At 40.3% G+C, this 16,330-nt stretch overlaps 1 protein-coding gene across 1 annotated transcript; it reads left to right on the top strand.

Moving 5' to 3' along the window:
• Positions 1–1,092: 1,092 nt before the first annotated feature.
• On the top strand, positions 1,093–15,634 carry sac (sterile affecting ciliogenesis). The gene is made up of 17 exons (XM_074098668.1): positions 1,093–1,260; positions 2,011–2,121; positions 2,554–2,676; positions 3,738–3,883; positions 5,313–5,451; positions 6,965–7,050; positions 7,648–7,752; positions 8,256–8,400; positions 8,474–8,600; positions 9,350–9,471; positions 10,251–10,340; positions 10,691–10,770; positions 11,221–11,308; positions 12,180–12,398; positions 14,083–14,200; positions 14,640–14,781; positions 15,472–15,634. The coding sequence occupies exons 1-17, from the start codon at positions 1,093–1,095 to the stop codon at positions 15,632–15,634; spliced, it is 2,172 nt and encodes a 723-aa protein (XP_073954769.1).
• Positions 15,635–16,330: the final 696 nt, after the last annotated feature.

Raw genomic sequence — 16,330 nt, 5'->3', positions numbered from 1 at the left:
TTATACTATTTAATACGAGAGCGAGAGGGACGGTACGATACGAACTTGGAGTTTCGTAGTAGGCCTGTAGTCACAGTGCTGTGCTCAAGCTGTGCTAAAAGCTCACCATAGACAATAAAATTTTGTTTTTGGTACCGCGTACCGGAAGAAGCGAACCGAGACGCCTTATGGTGCGAAAAAAACCGACCCAACGAGCGCCAACGAATGGGTTTCGTTGGTCCAGCAGGGCTACTACGAAACTCGAAGCTCGTATCGTACCGTCCCTCTCGCTCTCGTATTAAATAGTATAAGTGTCGGAAGGACCGCACGACACGAACTTCGAGTTTCGTAGTAGCCCTGCTGTCTGGACGGCTTAGCGAACACCAACGATCGATCGTTGGCGTGTGCCTGCGATCCGAAGCGTGGCGGTTTTATCAAAGGAATCGTTTTCACGCCGTTTACGTCACTTGAGTATGGAGAGCTCATTACACAGTATATAAAACTATCAATTATTATAATCATATCGTCGGCGTTCATTTTAAAATTGGGAATGCAAGCCGGAATTAGGTGCCAACGCCAACGAACGTTTGCTTGAATTTTGATGCACCTTCGAAGGCCATCGAGCTTGCGGAGCCAACATTGAATATCCGGGCAACACACGGGGTTCCTAGCTCGTGTTGCTCTAAGTTTTTGGCCGTTTGCGTGTGATCCACACCACACCTCGATCATAGTAAAGTAAATTGGGAATGAGCAAACATGTTTTAGTGACAAAGTTTAAGTTGAAGAAAAAGATCAGCTTTTTTATAATATTGTAACACTGCGGAGAATACTTAATCCAAAGAATAAATTAAAATAATACGTAATAGTACCTAATAGATATAGTCAAAATAAAATAGTTTTTTTACACACATTACACATTTTCTTGAAAAACCTAGTTGATTTTGTTCTTATATAATTTAGCTGAAACATTTAGTCACTGTAATTCGACCTCTTTACGCTTTTATTGCTGGCATGTCGAGTTCAATAAATGAAATAAAAAATATGACAGCGTCAATAAACGAAATATTTTTATTGTAAAAGTAAACTAAAGTTTAAGTTTTATTACAGATTACGATGTATAGCAGAAAGAAAAAAATTAGGCAGCACGATGTCGTATACGATAATACAACGAGGGATAATATTCCGAAACGGGGATATTATTCCGAATTGGTGTCTGAAATGTTGCAAGAGGAGCCGGATAGGGTTGTATGTGCAAAAAAACGGATGAAGTTAATATTACAGGTACTTACATAAGTACTTTTTGTTCTTTTACTATGCAGTACTTAATATTTTTTTTATGAAATAGAATGATAAACCAGCAAATGGTATAAAAAAGTAAGTGTGCGCCACCACCAAAGTAAAACCCCTTTTAATGACTTAAAATGCCACAGCATAATAAACAGCCAGTCAGTGTGGAAACTCCGACGCATAGATGGCCAACTACATGATGGGGGCGTAGGGCTCGGTCCTACGAGTATTATAATATGCGGGAAAATCTACCTAGGTATCCGTTTTTTTCTTCATTTCCTAACGGATTCCCTAACTTTGACAGAGACGGTTCATCAGGGCTACTACGAAACTCGAAGTTCGTGTCGTGCGGTCCCTCTGACACTTATACTATTTAATACGAGAGCGAGAGGGACCGCACGACACGAACTTCGAGTTTCGAGTTTATTACCAAATTCGAAAATCGAACTTCATATCTTGCCATACCTTTGAAGCTTATGTTATTTAATACAAGAGTGAGAAGGACGTTACGATACGGACTTCGATTTTCGAATTTCGTAGTAGCCTACCCCCCCCCCCTTCCCCCCAGTTCAACGATAAAATCTTGATTTATTAATAAAACCTTGTTTGACATTAGTTTTAATGTGATAAATAATTAACTTTTTTGCCAAACCCAGACAACATCGCGCGCTTTTCAACTCTCGTGGCAGGTAGGTAATATTTATGTTCTTTACTTTCGTGTTCCCTGTGTTATGTTCTTTCCAGGCCAAAACCGATAGACTGGCACCGATGTTGGTATCCCTGCCTAAACCGCAGAAACCCAAGATGTTGCTTCCACCAGGCCGCTGGACGACGTATAAGGAAGACGACAGCATTGTAAGTTAGGCTGTTACAAATAATAATAGTAAAGTACTCTGTGGCTGTTACTAACCAACCAATGGCTTTCGAAAGCCCTTGCGTATAGGTATGCCACGAGAGTTGAAGTGAATGATTGATTACAGACACAGCTACATAAAAAACTGATTGCGTAAAAGGAGAATGAATGAATTGAACGAGTGAATATCAAAATCCCACTGTCATTACATGACATGTTTTTGTTTGTGTGTGACCGCAACTTAGTGGCATCACCACGGAATAACTAATAGTACTACCGTATCAGCAGGGTGCAATTTCACTTCTTTATTAAGCGCCTGACTAAAATCTGATGGCAAAAATATTGTTGCGTTAGTTTCGTTGCAGGCGCTCCATTTTATTTACATTATGATTTTACAAAATTGTAAGAGGGTTTTATAAATGCTTATTTTTCAGCAATTTCCGTTTGAAACATTTGTGCCCAAACTTCAATTTTTGAGCATAGTGCCCCCAAAAGAGATGCCTCGTTTGGTCAAAATAGAAAGGTTGCGAAGGAAGTTCCTGGCGGCGAATATAAAGGTAATAGCAGTGCAGTTAGTCCTCAAGATATCCAATTTGAAATACATCAACATGGGAAACTGTCTGAATATCATCAAAATGGAATCTTGTCTCATCGAAGTAAAATTTGATATATACCTATATACCTACTAGATCGTATGAAACAATGTCTACTTGTATTTTGCGAGAACACAAAAAAATTAACCTTTGTAATAGTCATCATGTGTTGTGTTCCATCTTCCATCTTCAATGCCTAACGTTTTGATCTCAATACGGTATTTGACAACTCCTGATTTTGCCATATCTTAATATTATTATGAAAATATAGATATACAGATAGTGTTTAGCGAAGAGAAAATTTAAATCGGTTGAAAATTGGATTAATAGTGATTTTTTGAAAAATCTATATACCTGTCTCTTTCTCAAACGCTTTTCTCTATGCAGCAAGTATGGCGGTACTGGCGTGTGACGTCACATGCCAGTATGTCTTTCTCTGTCTAATCTTGAATTTCAAACCTTTATAACTTTGTTATTTGTAAAGGTAGCTTAAAAATTGTTTTTCTATTCGATAACAGGCATTGTGTAGTTTTAATTCAGACTAAATTATCACTTATTGCGTATTTAATTTTGCTCCTAACTTATAATAAGCAGCAAAATTGAATTCTGGCTTAACCAATTTAGATATAATAAAAAAATAAATAAATATCACGGGACAATTCACACCAATTGACCTAGTCCCAAAGTAAGCTTAGCAAAGCTTGTGTTATGGGTACTAAGCAACGGATAAATATAATTATATAGATAGATCATACTTAAATACATAGTAAAACACCCAAGACCCGAGAACAAACATTCGTATTTTTCATACAAATATCTGCCCCGACACGGGAATCGAACCCGGGACCTCAAGCTTCGTATTCAGGTTCTCTAACCACTAGGCCATCTAGGTCATCTGGTCGTAGATATCTAAATATTTTACAGCATACATAAATTTGAAAAAAAAAACTGGGCGATTTTAATTTTTGACCGAATTCAAAATGGTCGCCGTCTCGTCTACAAATACGTTAATCCTTTATGTCCAGAAAATGCTCCGCGATTTGGGGGTCCAGCCGTACTGGCTGCTCCCGCCGACGGAGTACCAGGTCCCTGATCAAGACTGGTACGGCCTGTACAGCCCCTTCCCCAGGCTAGACCTGGAACTGTTCGACAACACGGATTTTGACTGCCGGTTAGTTATCATCTACATAATATACCTAACTAGCGTCGCGTGCGACAGATTTTACTGTTTAATTCATATTCCGGCGTAATAAGGGCGTGATTTCATATTTTTCATATTTTTGAATGGAATAAAGGTGCGACCAAACCGCTGCTTAAAAAACGGTGACGGCACGGAATCGCAGTGACGCACCGTATGCGCACCGTTTTTAATGCATGCTCTCCACACCACTGCTTAAATACTCAGATCAAATAAAAACTAAAGATAGGGCGCTGCGAACAACGAAGTGAGGCCGGTCAAACTACACCAATCCGTGTGCTAACACAGTGGCACGCACACACTTGCAACCAAACTACACCAAAACCTTATTACTTAACATAAAACGTCAACACTAGTGTTGCCATTATAATATTGTAGTTACCCTATGTTCGCGCACTAAAACCTTTTTAGGCCGTATACAATACAGTGCAGGGGTGCTCTCTGGCAAAAAAAAGACAGTCTTGTCAGTCGACATAAGTTTTTTTATCCGCTCACTTCTTGTGCTCGTAATAAACCGCATCGCAAAAACAAGAAGATTTCCTTGACTCCGCATCACAAGACCCCCGCATCACATCATCGGCCGGAGCCCTAACCAGGTGAGTGCTTCTGCACTATTAAAACGTTATCCAACGGTAATGATATTTTTGTAGTATCAGGGTACTAAGAATTATTATGGCAACACCGGCCTACGCACACATGTTTATAAAACCGGCCTCACCGGGCGTTTCACCGCGCGCCATCTTTACTTTTTATTTGATCTGAGCTTAAATACGGTGACGTCACGGAATCGCAGTGACGCACCGTATGCGCACCGTTTTTAATGCATGCTCTCCACACCGCTGCTTAAATACGGTGACGTCACGGAATCGCAGTGACGCACCGTATGCGCACCGTTTTTATCGCATGCTCTCCACACCGCTGCTTTAAATACGGTGACGGCACGGAATCGCAGTGACGCACCGTATGCGCACCGTTTTTTTGCATGCTTACCACACCGCTGCTTAAAATACGCAAACGGTGCGGAATCGCAGTGACGCGCCCGTAAACGACAAGACTTTTGTTCGGCAAAGTCTTGACGTTTACGGCACGTCACTTCGATTCCGTATTTTAAGCAGCGGTGTATAGAGCATGCGATAAAACGGTGCGCATACGGTGAGTCACTGCGATTCCGTACCGTCACCGTATTTTAAGCAGCGGTGTGGAGAGCATGCGATAAAAACGGTGCGCATACGGTGCGTCACTGCGATTCCGTGCCGTCACCGTTTTTTGAGCAGCGGTTTGGTCGCACCTTAAATACATATTTTTTCACTTGATTGTATAATGTCAGTGCTTTCCTAAGTTACTATATTCCTACTTACTAGGTGTAAAATTGTACCATGATATTTATATACCTTCAACATAGGATCCCCGAAGAGTGGATGAATCTTGGACTAATAGAAGGGGAACAATACCCTTGCCCCGGTCTCGCGTTCATACCCAAACTGGAGGGGAAGTCGAAAGGAGGGGGCGATATTATGAACGTCCTCAACGGCATGTATGAGGTTAGAATCTTTAGTTATTTTATTTGGTGTCTTCTGTGTCTTTGGTGATTTAGCTCGTTGGAGTGGTAATAGGCAGGCCATATAGCACGGAGAACAGATGGTCGTTGGGACCGAAAAGTTCTCGAATGGAGACCGCAGATCGGAAGGCGTAGCGTAGGACGTGCACCAACGAGTTGGCTGGATGACCTGGTTAAAGGTGCGACCAAACCGCTGCTTAAAAAACGGTGACGGCACGGAATCGCAGTGACGCACCGTATGCGCACCGTTTTTATCGCATGCTCTCCACACCGCTGCTTAAAATACGGAATCGCAGTGACGTGTCGTAAACTTCAGGTCTTTACCGAACAAAAGTCGTGACGTTTACGGCACGTCACTGCGATTCCGCACCGTTTGCGTATTTTAAGCAGCGGTGTGGAAAGCATGCAAAAAAAACGGTGCGCATACGATGCGTCACTGCGATTCCGTACCGTCACCGTTTTTTAAGCAGCGGTGTGGAGAGCATGCGATAAAAACGGTGCGCATACGGTGCGTCACTGCGATTCCGTGCCGTCACCGTTTTTTTAGCAGCGGTGTGGCCGCACCTTAAAGCCGCGGGTTCACGGTGGATGCAGGCCGCGTCCAACTGAAGTAACTGGAAGTCTATGAGGGAGGCCAATGGCCAACAGTGGACGAATAGGGCTGATATGATGATAAATGGAGCAGCCACGGTTAGCTACAAGGGATCGGCGGGGCAACGAGCGAGTTCTGGACACTGAGGCAGAACAGTAGACGCTGGTTCTGCTGTTTGAACGCACACGCCAGAACAGAAGGAAAAATACAGGGCTGTCCAACGGCTATGCCACATGGAACGAAAGTATTTTAAATATTCCAGATAGAATATTTTGCTGAAAGAAGATTTATGATTGGTTTTGTGGAGTCTTTTTGTATTTTTTTTATTTCAACTCCAAATTTGTTAATTTTACGGGTATCGAAATGGTTATGGATATGGTTTCACGGGATACCCGTAAAAGTAACAAATTTGGAGTTGAAATAAAAAAAAATACAAAAAGACTCCAAAAAACCAATCATAATTTGATTGCTTAGTAGCGACATCTCTTGTCTGGGTGAGCGGTTGGTTCCGAAAGAATGTGACGTCTCTCGATGAGAGCGGAACATAGATGTCGCTAGTGCTGCTGCATAAGTAGCGTAGTAGAAATAAGCAACCTGAGATATGTATGCATAGGAAAAATTCGTGTCTAGATTCCTGTCCAGCGGTGGTGTAGGGGTTATAGCACGCAGCACGGATTGCTGAGGACCTGGGTTCGATTCGCAGCGCTGGTCTCTTTTTCTGGTTTTTCTGTGCATCCATATCCATGTCTCAGTTTGTATTTTCGAAAGAAGATTCATTTTTTTTTTCTTTTGGATTTCCAGCTATGTAATTAAACCTTGTAGATAGACTCATATTTACATGAAGCGTTTCGAGCGCTATTTAACACCCAGTCTAGTTTCTTCTTTCTCACGTTGTCTTCCGCAGTGGACGAACGTCGCAGCATTCTCTTTTGACAAAAATACACTCAAGTGGGATGTTCTCGCCCTGGATGGAACCAAACGGAGATTTAAGTAAGGAAATTTAATCACTGAATTTATAACTAGAACTATAGCAGTTGTCCGCGATTCTATCTGCGAATTATTAATTTATCGCTATCTTGCGGAAACTATACAATATTCCAGGATAGAAAGTATCCTATTTCCTTTCCAGCGTCTTTAGCTATCTACATAGCACTTTTATCTTAATCGGTTCAGCTGTTTAAAGCGTGAAGAATTGACAGACAGACAGAGACAGTGTTGCATTTATAATAATAGTAGGTCTATTAAGAACAGGCTTTTGCCGCAACTTGGTCTGCCAAGAATTCATCCCACGGGTACTGTGTGATTTTCCGGAATTAAAGCTATCCTATGCCCTTCCCTGGTGTCAGAATATCACCATATCCATAACAAGTTTCATCTCAATCAGCAGTTACGCTGCAGTTAGTATGCAGTCCTGTATTGGCTTTTACCCGACGTTTTGCTCACGTGGACCGTCTAGCAGAAGAGTTGAAGTTCCATGAATTTATTAAAATCAAATCCATCATTATTATTACTGTAACATTGTATTGTGCATTATGTGCATGCTTATGAAAATCTGTCAGTAGGTATACCTATCTACTTGTTTTGCAGTATCCCGAGAATCCGTCTCATGTTCAAGGCCGATGATCCTGTCACCTTCACGCAAAGAATCAAGTTTGCCATCGATTTACGTAACGAAGTTGAGAATAATCTGAGGTAAGTATGTGCCTCGGGATAAACGATAATGTACTTGGTCGAATCTAAACGATCTCCTACGCACACATTGACGCTTAAGTATACAAATTATACGTGTTCACAACAAGTAAAGTTCCCTTACTTTCGTAACTTGCATGAGCTGTAAAGTCGCTTGCCTTGAATATCTTCCACAGCGGAGGGTGCAGGAATATCTGACACGTCCTACCAACCCTGGAAATAGAGTCGTATCAGATATTTTAGGCTAAAGTATAAAAAATAGCGATTTACGAAACTTTTTCTCACAAAATGGTCTTCCTTGATGAATCGATTAAAAACAGTCGTAGGATAATTACAGCTCAAGTCTTATTTCGTGTAAGTATATCTATTCCGATGTAGTGACATCAATTATTGTCACCGAAAAAATAGGTCGCCACTTAGCATCTGTTGCTATATTAGCGAGTGCAGCAACGCTGATTTTCTACAGAGTTCAATTTGCGTTACACAAATATCATCGACTTTTACAGGTTTTACTTATATCTGGACTGTCTACTGCTTGACGGTCTACCAGAGATACCGCGTCATTTCATGCCCGCTATAACCAAGATGGTGCTCATCCATAAGCAGGCTCGCGAAGTCGACGAGGACCATCTGCAGTCTTTACGGAATGAGGTAATTGGTCCTGCAGGCTTCTTTTCAAAAGCGAAAACATAATATCAATTTTATTGACATTTATATATTTTAGGCGTATTTGATTTATAAAAAGATGGAAGGTAAAATGAAGATCATATACACGATAACGAAGTATCGGCATTTATACAACTTTATCAATGTACCGTCGAAAGATTACGTGGCTCCTGTTCCGGATTATGGTGAGTTTTCATTTCATCCAGTATTCAAAGTCAAAGTTGAAGTCGAAATATCTTTATTCAAAGTAAGCTATAACAAGCACTTATATGAAAGAAAGAGAAAGAAAGAAATAATTTACTTGTGACAAAGTACGAAATAACAAAAAAAGAAATTAAAAATTTAAAAAGTTGTATACCTACCATGGATCATGTTTTTGACTTTTGATTTTAGTTATTTCGACGAGAGCTAGTCGTAAATAGATTTTGGATTTGGTAGATTTTGGTAATTTTGATCAGGATAACTTTTGTTCTTGATTTTTAAATAACGTGAATTGTGAACGTCGAAGGCATGAAGGTTTCCTGATTGGTGACTAAAATAAATAGGAGCTAAACTGAATGATTTGCTCATACGCAATGTAGCTACAAATAAGTAAGTAGAACGTGACTACAAATTTAAAAGAAGAAAGAAAATATTTACTTAACTAACTAAAAATTTATATAGAGCAGTAAGTATACGGTGGGCCTCAAAAGTAAGCTGAGCCTGTAATCTTGGGACCCAGATCTGATTTTTATCACAAGTGCGGATGCTTTGCATATCTTGATTCCACTATCTATTTTAACGAGGGAGCAAACCATTTATCTATTCCATCTGTTCTGCCAATCTCTCGCAGGACTAAGGTCAAACTGACCTCTCGCTAATAAAACGATGTAGCGACATTTTGTATGTCAGAAAATCCTTGGAAAATCCTCATTGATGGTTATTGTGTCTCTAGGGCGTTACCCCTGCATCATGGAAGACTTCGCTGGTAGAGTGAAATACAACCAGTGGTTTTCCTTGTACGTCTTGAGCGAAGTGGTATCCTGCATTCACCTGGTCGTCGATGAGTGCTTGAAGGTACGATGTCGTCCATGTAGATTTCAGCTACGGCGATTGCTACGGTGATTGATTGGAAGAGATCGCTCTTAAGCGATAAGGCCGCCTATTGCTCACCTTGTAATATTAATAATTTGTTTTCTGTATCGCTTACTATGTCTGGTGTACAATAAAGAGTCTTTGTATTGTATTGCTTCGGAGTACTAATCAGAAGAGAGCTGTCATGCTATGCAGTGGCTAATGTGGTTAAATTTAATTGTGAACATACGTTCACAATGCTCATAACGAGCACGATGGGGGGTGGGCTACTGCGAAATTCGGAGTTCTTATGTGTCATGTCGACCCTCTTTCTCTCCTATTATTACATAGGCACTATTAGCGTGAGCGGGACGGCACGATAAGGAATTCGAATTCCTAATTCTAACTTCGGAATCTAAGAGCAGAATATCATCCAGGTAAAATTGTATGTTAGCGGATAGTCTTCTTTTGGTTGTTCACGCTTTGTATCCAGTCCTCTTCTGTTTTCTGCAAACGTCGACAACGACATAATGCGGGGTTCATTAATCTACGCCTTTGAGACCGGTTATCCGATGGTGATTCCAAATAAGAGAGCTAAATTTTACTTAAATTTCGATGACAACCAAGGTTCTATGCCAAAAACAATACCATTTCACATCGTTGTCACTTTTCGTGGCTTTTGACGCTAGTAGTTAGAGAATTGGACTACTAAGTTTATGGTCACCGCGGACTTCATTATCTGTATCTTTTAAACCTTCACAAACGCTCTATATTCCTTCCAGGTAGAGGGTATGTTATTTTTCACTGCCAACTACGGAAGGAACGTCAGCTTAGCAGAGTTTGATGCTGCACAACAACATTGCACTTCTATGGTTAGTAAGAGTAAAATGTAAAGGTTGACAAGAATTAAGAGTCAATTTATGAAATGTAGTTTAGCCTATTGAACAATAATATATGGAACTTAATGATTTCAAAGGAGGTAGGCATGCGCTAGTAGCATCTAAAAGGAAGCGTAACAAAGCGACAAAATTGTAGTATTGACCTCACGTCACGTCGAAGAAAAGGGTATCCCTATGAGCTGTCATGATTATAACGGAAGCAAAAAGGGCGTAAAGTGATTATGACAGATTATGTTTTTCGGTTGTTTTATGGAAATATGACGTTTCTATCTTTACTTATAAAATCATTGATGAAAGTTAAATGAACAATTGATATTTCGCAGATGTTGAAGTATTTAAACATCACTTGGTTGAACAACACGGCGCATGCTATAAGAATGTCGTTCCGAGACGTTGGAAAAGGGTAACACGTTTTGCTGGTCATCAATGTCTCTTCTTTACATCTTTACATATTATTATATCATAATTGATTCCAAATCGGGACATATTGCACTTGAGAGCTGATTTTCGAAAACTGCTCTAGAAAATATCATTCGGTAATGCTTGAATGCGGAATTTGAAATACATAAAAAACAGCGTTTATTTATTTCGTCAACTAGTTGAGTATTTGGTCTGACCTGCGTCCAACACATCAATTTTACCCCTTTCGAAGGGTATTTACGAGTAATACCAGTCCAGTCCCTTAATATATGTAGGTATACTTACTAACATTAGTAACAACTTGCTTAGCCTGATCAAGCCCCACAGCGCACTGAAATTTTCTTATCTTCTGGCAATGGACACCACTATAGATTCAGATGCACACGATCATTATCTCTTGTAATATTTTAACCAAATATTCCTCTCTTTCCAGTTGGTTCAACATTTATGAGAAGAAATGGGAGTTCTATGGAGTCAGTAAACTCTGTAGGTTCATGCAGCTTGTCCGGTTTCGCATGCAGGTAACCGTTAGGTTAGCGCGTGTGCCCATGGGCGTACCCGAAGGGGGTCAGGGGAGGGCAGCTACCCCCCCTGGACATGTGTTTTACAATATGTATTATACATTAACTTTTGAAAAACCACGCCAGCCGTGTTGTGTGAATGAGAAAACAAGCACGGATGATTCAACCTAAAGAAGAAGTGACTTGACCCCCCTTTTGCCAGAAGCTGGGTACGCCCCTGCGTGTGCCATCTCAATCATGACTATGTGGTAGAATAATTTTAGGGTGACAGTTCACAAAATTTCGACTTTTACCCATTAAAGAAAGAAAGAAAGAAAATACATATATTTAACGCCATAAAAACAAACATAGAACAAATAGAAGACATACATGACGCTAAAAAGGTCCCCACCTAGCATAATGCCACGGCAAGCCGTGGCGCTAATTTTCAGTGAGGACCTATTACTCTAAAAGAACTATCATTGCATTTTATTTTTCATAGTTAACTGATCCGTGATTGACCCCTATTTCACCTGATGAAAAGTGCAGATGAGGCCAAGGTTCAGGTATAACACTGGTTCATAAATGTCAAGAGTTATTATAAAATGCTCATTGATCAAACTACGAGTATACATTAAAAACTCGGACATTTTATTCTAACTTCTAACTTAGCTAAAAACTACGCGATTAGATTAGCTTTCAATTAAATCATACCCGAAATGGCTCATTCATTCGAGAGCTTACAGTAAAGTTAACTCGAGAAAACACACGTTATGGTTCTAGTACTTGCACCCGCGCCCGCAAACGTGCGCCCTCTCCGTGCACCCGCGGCAGCTAAAGTCTCATTCAGTAGAAGAACCATCTGATAAAACTGCCCATCCCTTTCCAACAGTACGCCCTCCGCTACAGTATCGAACAGTCCATGGCGATGTTTGTCTACATGTGTGAAACGCCATGCCTCTGCACATACTTTTGCGACGACGACTGGGAGTGGGATTCTAGTGATCTGATCAACACTCCCTTCCGCTCCCCGACCATCACCCTCTTCTACTTCTTCTTGATGATGAATTCTGATGGACCGTACTACACCACTGACCCGGCGCAGTTTGAGGTGGGTTCTGACTTGGAAAGATTATTTGTGCGTTACTTACGGACGCAATGATACGCCGATCAGGCGATCATGGTAGGTAAAATCGAGCAAAGTGAACAGGTTGGAACCTTTGTTCTACTTATGTCCTGTTAACATTTCTATATTACAAGCTTTTATTTAGTTTCACCTGTCCCGTTGTCTGTCTGTCTATTTGTCTGTAATCAAATCTTGTAAGTTAAATTTAACCAACTTCCAGTAGTCAGATTGACTATACTTATGTAAATCACCTGACAAGACAATACAATAATCTAGTAGTGACATCCTGGTAGTCCAGCCAGGATCGTCTCCGCAGGACGGAACTCTTCAATGGTTAATAGCATTGACTTGAAATTTGGTATGCAAATGTAGTTTGGGTGTCAATGCAAGTACAGTCAACAAAAACTGCAGGTGGTAGGACCTTGTGCAAGGTCCGCCCGGATTGCTACCACCATCTTGCTCGCTAATCCTGCCGTGAAGCAGCAGTGGTTGCACTGTTGTGTTTCGGCGTGGAGAGTAAGACAGCCGGTGAAATTACTGGCACGTGAGGCATCCCATCTTAGGCCTCTAGGTTGGCAACGCGTCTGCAATACCCCTGGTGTTGCAGATGTTTATGGGCGGTGGTGATCTCTTACCATCAGGAGACCCATTTGCTCGTTTTCCATCCAGTCAAATAAAAAAAAAAAAAAAAACTACAGTCAGAAAAAAAGCTTGTATTAAAAATGTTTTTTTTTTTGTTTAGGTTATTTGTCAAGGAGATCATAGTGTAATTGAATTAATTGATTATTAAAATGTACACCCTGGTACATAAAACATGAATCAGTTTGTTTGACACTTTGAGTAACTATTCAAAGGTTCGACAGTACTCGTACGAATAAAACTGAGTTTAAGGTGGAAATTGAAGAGATGGGAACTACAAAAGCTACCGCTGAAATGCGGAGTTTAGGATGCTGACCTGACAAACAGACCGGCGAAGTGCAAGTCCAACTCTCTATCTGAAGGTTCCATTAAAAATTAAAAGCCAAAAGGAAATAGTTACTTAATTTTATTTCGATAAAATAAAATAGAAATAGTCCATTTTCGTACCTACTGTATTCTGTACCTAAGTGTAAATGCCAAATTCATACTTCTATTCAGACGACTGGAAGTATCTAAATATGGGTTTTAATTTGCACGAGTTTTATAGAAAAATACACTTTTTAAAAAGTTTCATCTTTGATCACTTTAATTTAGAATCTACTTTTTTACGGTTGAAACAATAGTCGTTATTGTTTAATATTTCTGGGTTTCTATTCAAAATTTAGAGGTTCGGAACCTTCAAAATGAAACGATAACCAGGGATAAGTCAGCTTTTGTACTTAGCACTTTTTTATGTACTTATTTTTTTGTATTTCTTTTTTTTACAGAGCGACAAAAATATACATACGTATACGTTTGATTGAAGTGCCAAAAATATGTATATAGGACTATATTGCCTGAACATTAAGGTCGTTTATTTATACATATTTTTGCACTTTGGCTGTATTTCATTTGTATTTGTTACTGGCTGTAAAATAAAGTCAGTCAGTAGAGAGTACAAACAAACAGATGAAAAATTAGTTTGTTTTAAGTAAGTTGCCGTTAGTTTTCTATTTCAAACTGCACGCTACGTATTGATCTCCAATTGCAGATTGTGATCCAGCGGTTGTTTCGCGAAATGCTGTACCGTTGCCACTTCATCCCGCAAGTGCACCCCATGATTATGACCGGACTCGTTTTTGATAAGGAACTGTTCCTTACATCCATAGGTATAACTTAAATCTTGATTCCTAATCTAGTTGAATGCCTCTAATAGGCATAGAACAGGTTGTTTTTCGCAGGTTTATTACGAGAGGGAGGCAAATGAGCATGCGGGTCATCTGATGAGAAATTATTACCATCGCCCCGCCCGCATGAGTACCAACAACTCAAGAAGGGTCATTGGTCTATTGCCGGCCTGCTTTAAAACTGCTTTAGTATTTTGTGATCAATAATACACAGACGACAAAATACCTATTTTGTACACACTATCACAATCCTCTTTACATGTCTTTCCCCTGAATTTCAACTCCTTTCGTATCCATTAGCTTTGAATATTTTAAAAGCAGTTTAAGATTACGTATGATAAACGGCTGGTATCACAAAGCATTCGCGTAGTCCTGAAACTTTCCGAGTTTGTGTCATTGTCAGAAGGTAATTTTATAACAGGTCTTATGGAGCCAAATGTGGTGGAATATAGGGATCGTCTGTTAAAGGCATATCGGAAAGCCATCATACCTCTGAATGCCTACATGCGCCAGTTCGAATGCTACAAGGAAATTTATAACTTGGACATTGAGGAATACGTTGAGTAAGTAATCAGCTACCTTACCGGCTAACTGACAGTGGTCTCAGTTAACCATCTTTTTTTTAAATGTCGCGAGTGCATTTTGGAATATCTTTTACAAAGGAAGATTAAATAATTTATTGAATCAGGCGTTACTTTGCGGAGGTCCATATCAATGAACTAAAAGAATTTCCTTGCTCACCCGCGACCTTACGATAGCTAAGCTTATGCAAAATATGCGTGTTCATGCAGTTCCTCCACCTCCACACTGTAAGAACACACACAAATCACACAAACCCATCTATCACCACCACCACACTGAGGAAGATTACCAAAACTAGCACCTTGTTTCAACAATCTCTGTTAAGCTCCTATTACGTCAGAAATACTTTCTCTAGGTACTCGTGTATTTCGAAATTCGGAATTCTTCTCGGCATTCGGCGCGGGCATCATCTCTTTCACTCTTATATTAAATACTATTAGTGTGAGCGGGATGGCATTACTCAAAGTTCTAAAATCGGACTTCGTAGTATATATGGGGCCAGAGATTGGTAAAACAGGATCTAAGTAATTTTTTTACAGCTCATAAGTAGGTAATGTCATCGGCGCTCATGGCGTGGCCTTTTAGCTAAACTTTAATGAAACATTCGTAACATTTGAGGTCATGAAATCAATGAAGTCAACTTTTTGTTCTAATAATATATTTCTTCCCAGAAACTTCCGCCTAGAGAAACATTCTGCTTCCGAAACCAAGGAGGAGGTCCAAACGCACTACAACGAAAAAATCGACCTAATCTGGCGTTTGCCGCAATATATCAACATCGGCCCCTTTGCACTGAACGTTGATTCTTTGAAGGTATTGCCCACTTTAATCTAGAAGCCCTAACTCACCAGGACGCCATGGGGACATCGCCAGTGACGACTGCTACTTCTGGCATCCAAAGATCGCCAAACAGAGTAGCCAATGGCTACTCTTCCAGTGACGTCGTTGGCGACTGAGTGAATGAGTGGTTATGTGGTTACGTTTTTGTGCCGACGTTGCCTGCCTGCCAGAGTATCCAGTTGACACGTAGGAAGCCGTAAATAGTGGCTTGGTTACGCTCCCAAATTAAGCGTCGCCTAGTATATCGAACCACAGTGAATAAATTTTTAACGGCAACATTGCTTTATGTAAATCATAACCACACCCGGGACTTATCACGCTAACAAACGAGTAAATTACCTCGACTTTTCGGTCACATTGCAGTGTCCGTAGTCACGACTAGACTCAAGAAAACGTTGAGGTAATTGTTATCTACTCATTGTTGGCGGGATAAGTCCCGGACGTGGTAATAGTTTTGATGACTTAACGCTTAATAGGGTTGACAACCTTATCAAGACATTTGATTTTGGACTAAATGTTGCTGATTTAGATTGGCTTCGATTTTTCTTTGGTGGTAAACATATAACCAGTGTCGAAAATACAAACTGAGACATGGATGCACAGAAAAACAAGAAAAAGAGACCAGCGCTGGGAATCGAACCCAGGTCCTCAGCAATCCGTGCTGCGTGCTATAACCCCTACACCACCGCT

The sequence above is a fragment of the Choristoneura fumiferana genome, chromosome 15 (assembly GCF_025370935.1).
Source record: "Choristoneura fumiferana chromosome 15, NRCan_CFum_1, whole genome shotgun sequence".
NCBI lineage: Eukaryota > Metazoa > Arthropoda > Insecta > Lepidoptera > Tortricidae > Choristoneura > Choristoneura fumiferana.
This window is presented reverse-complemented; position numbering and strand designations above follow the sequence as displayed.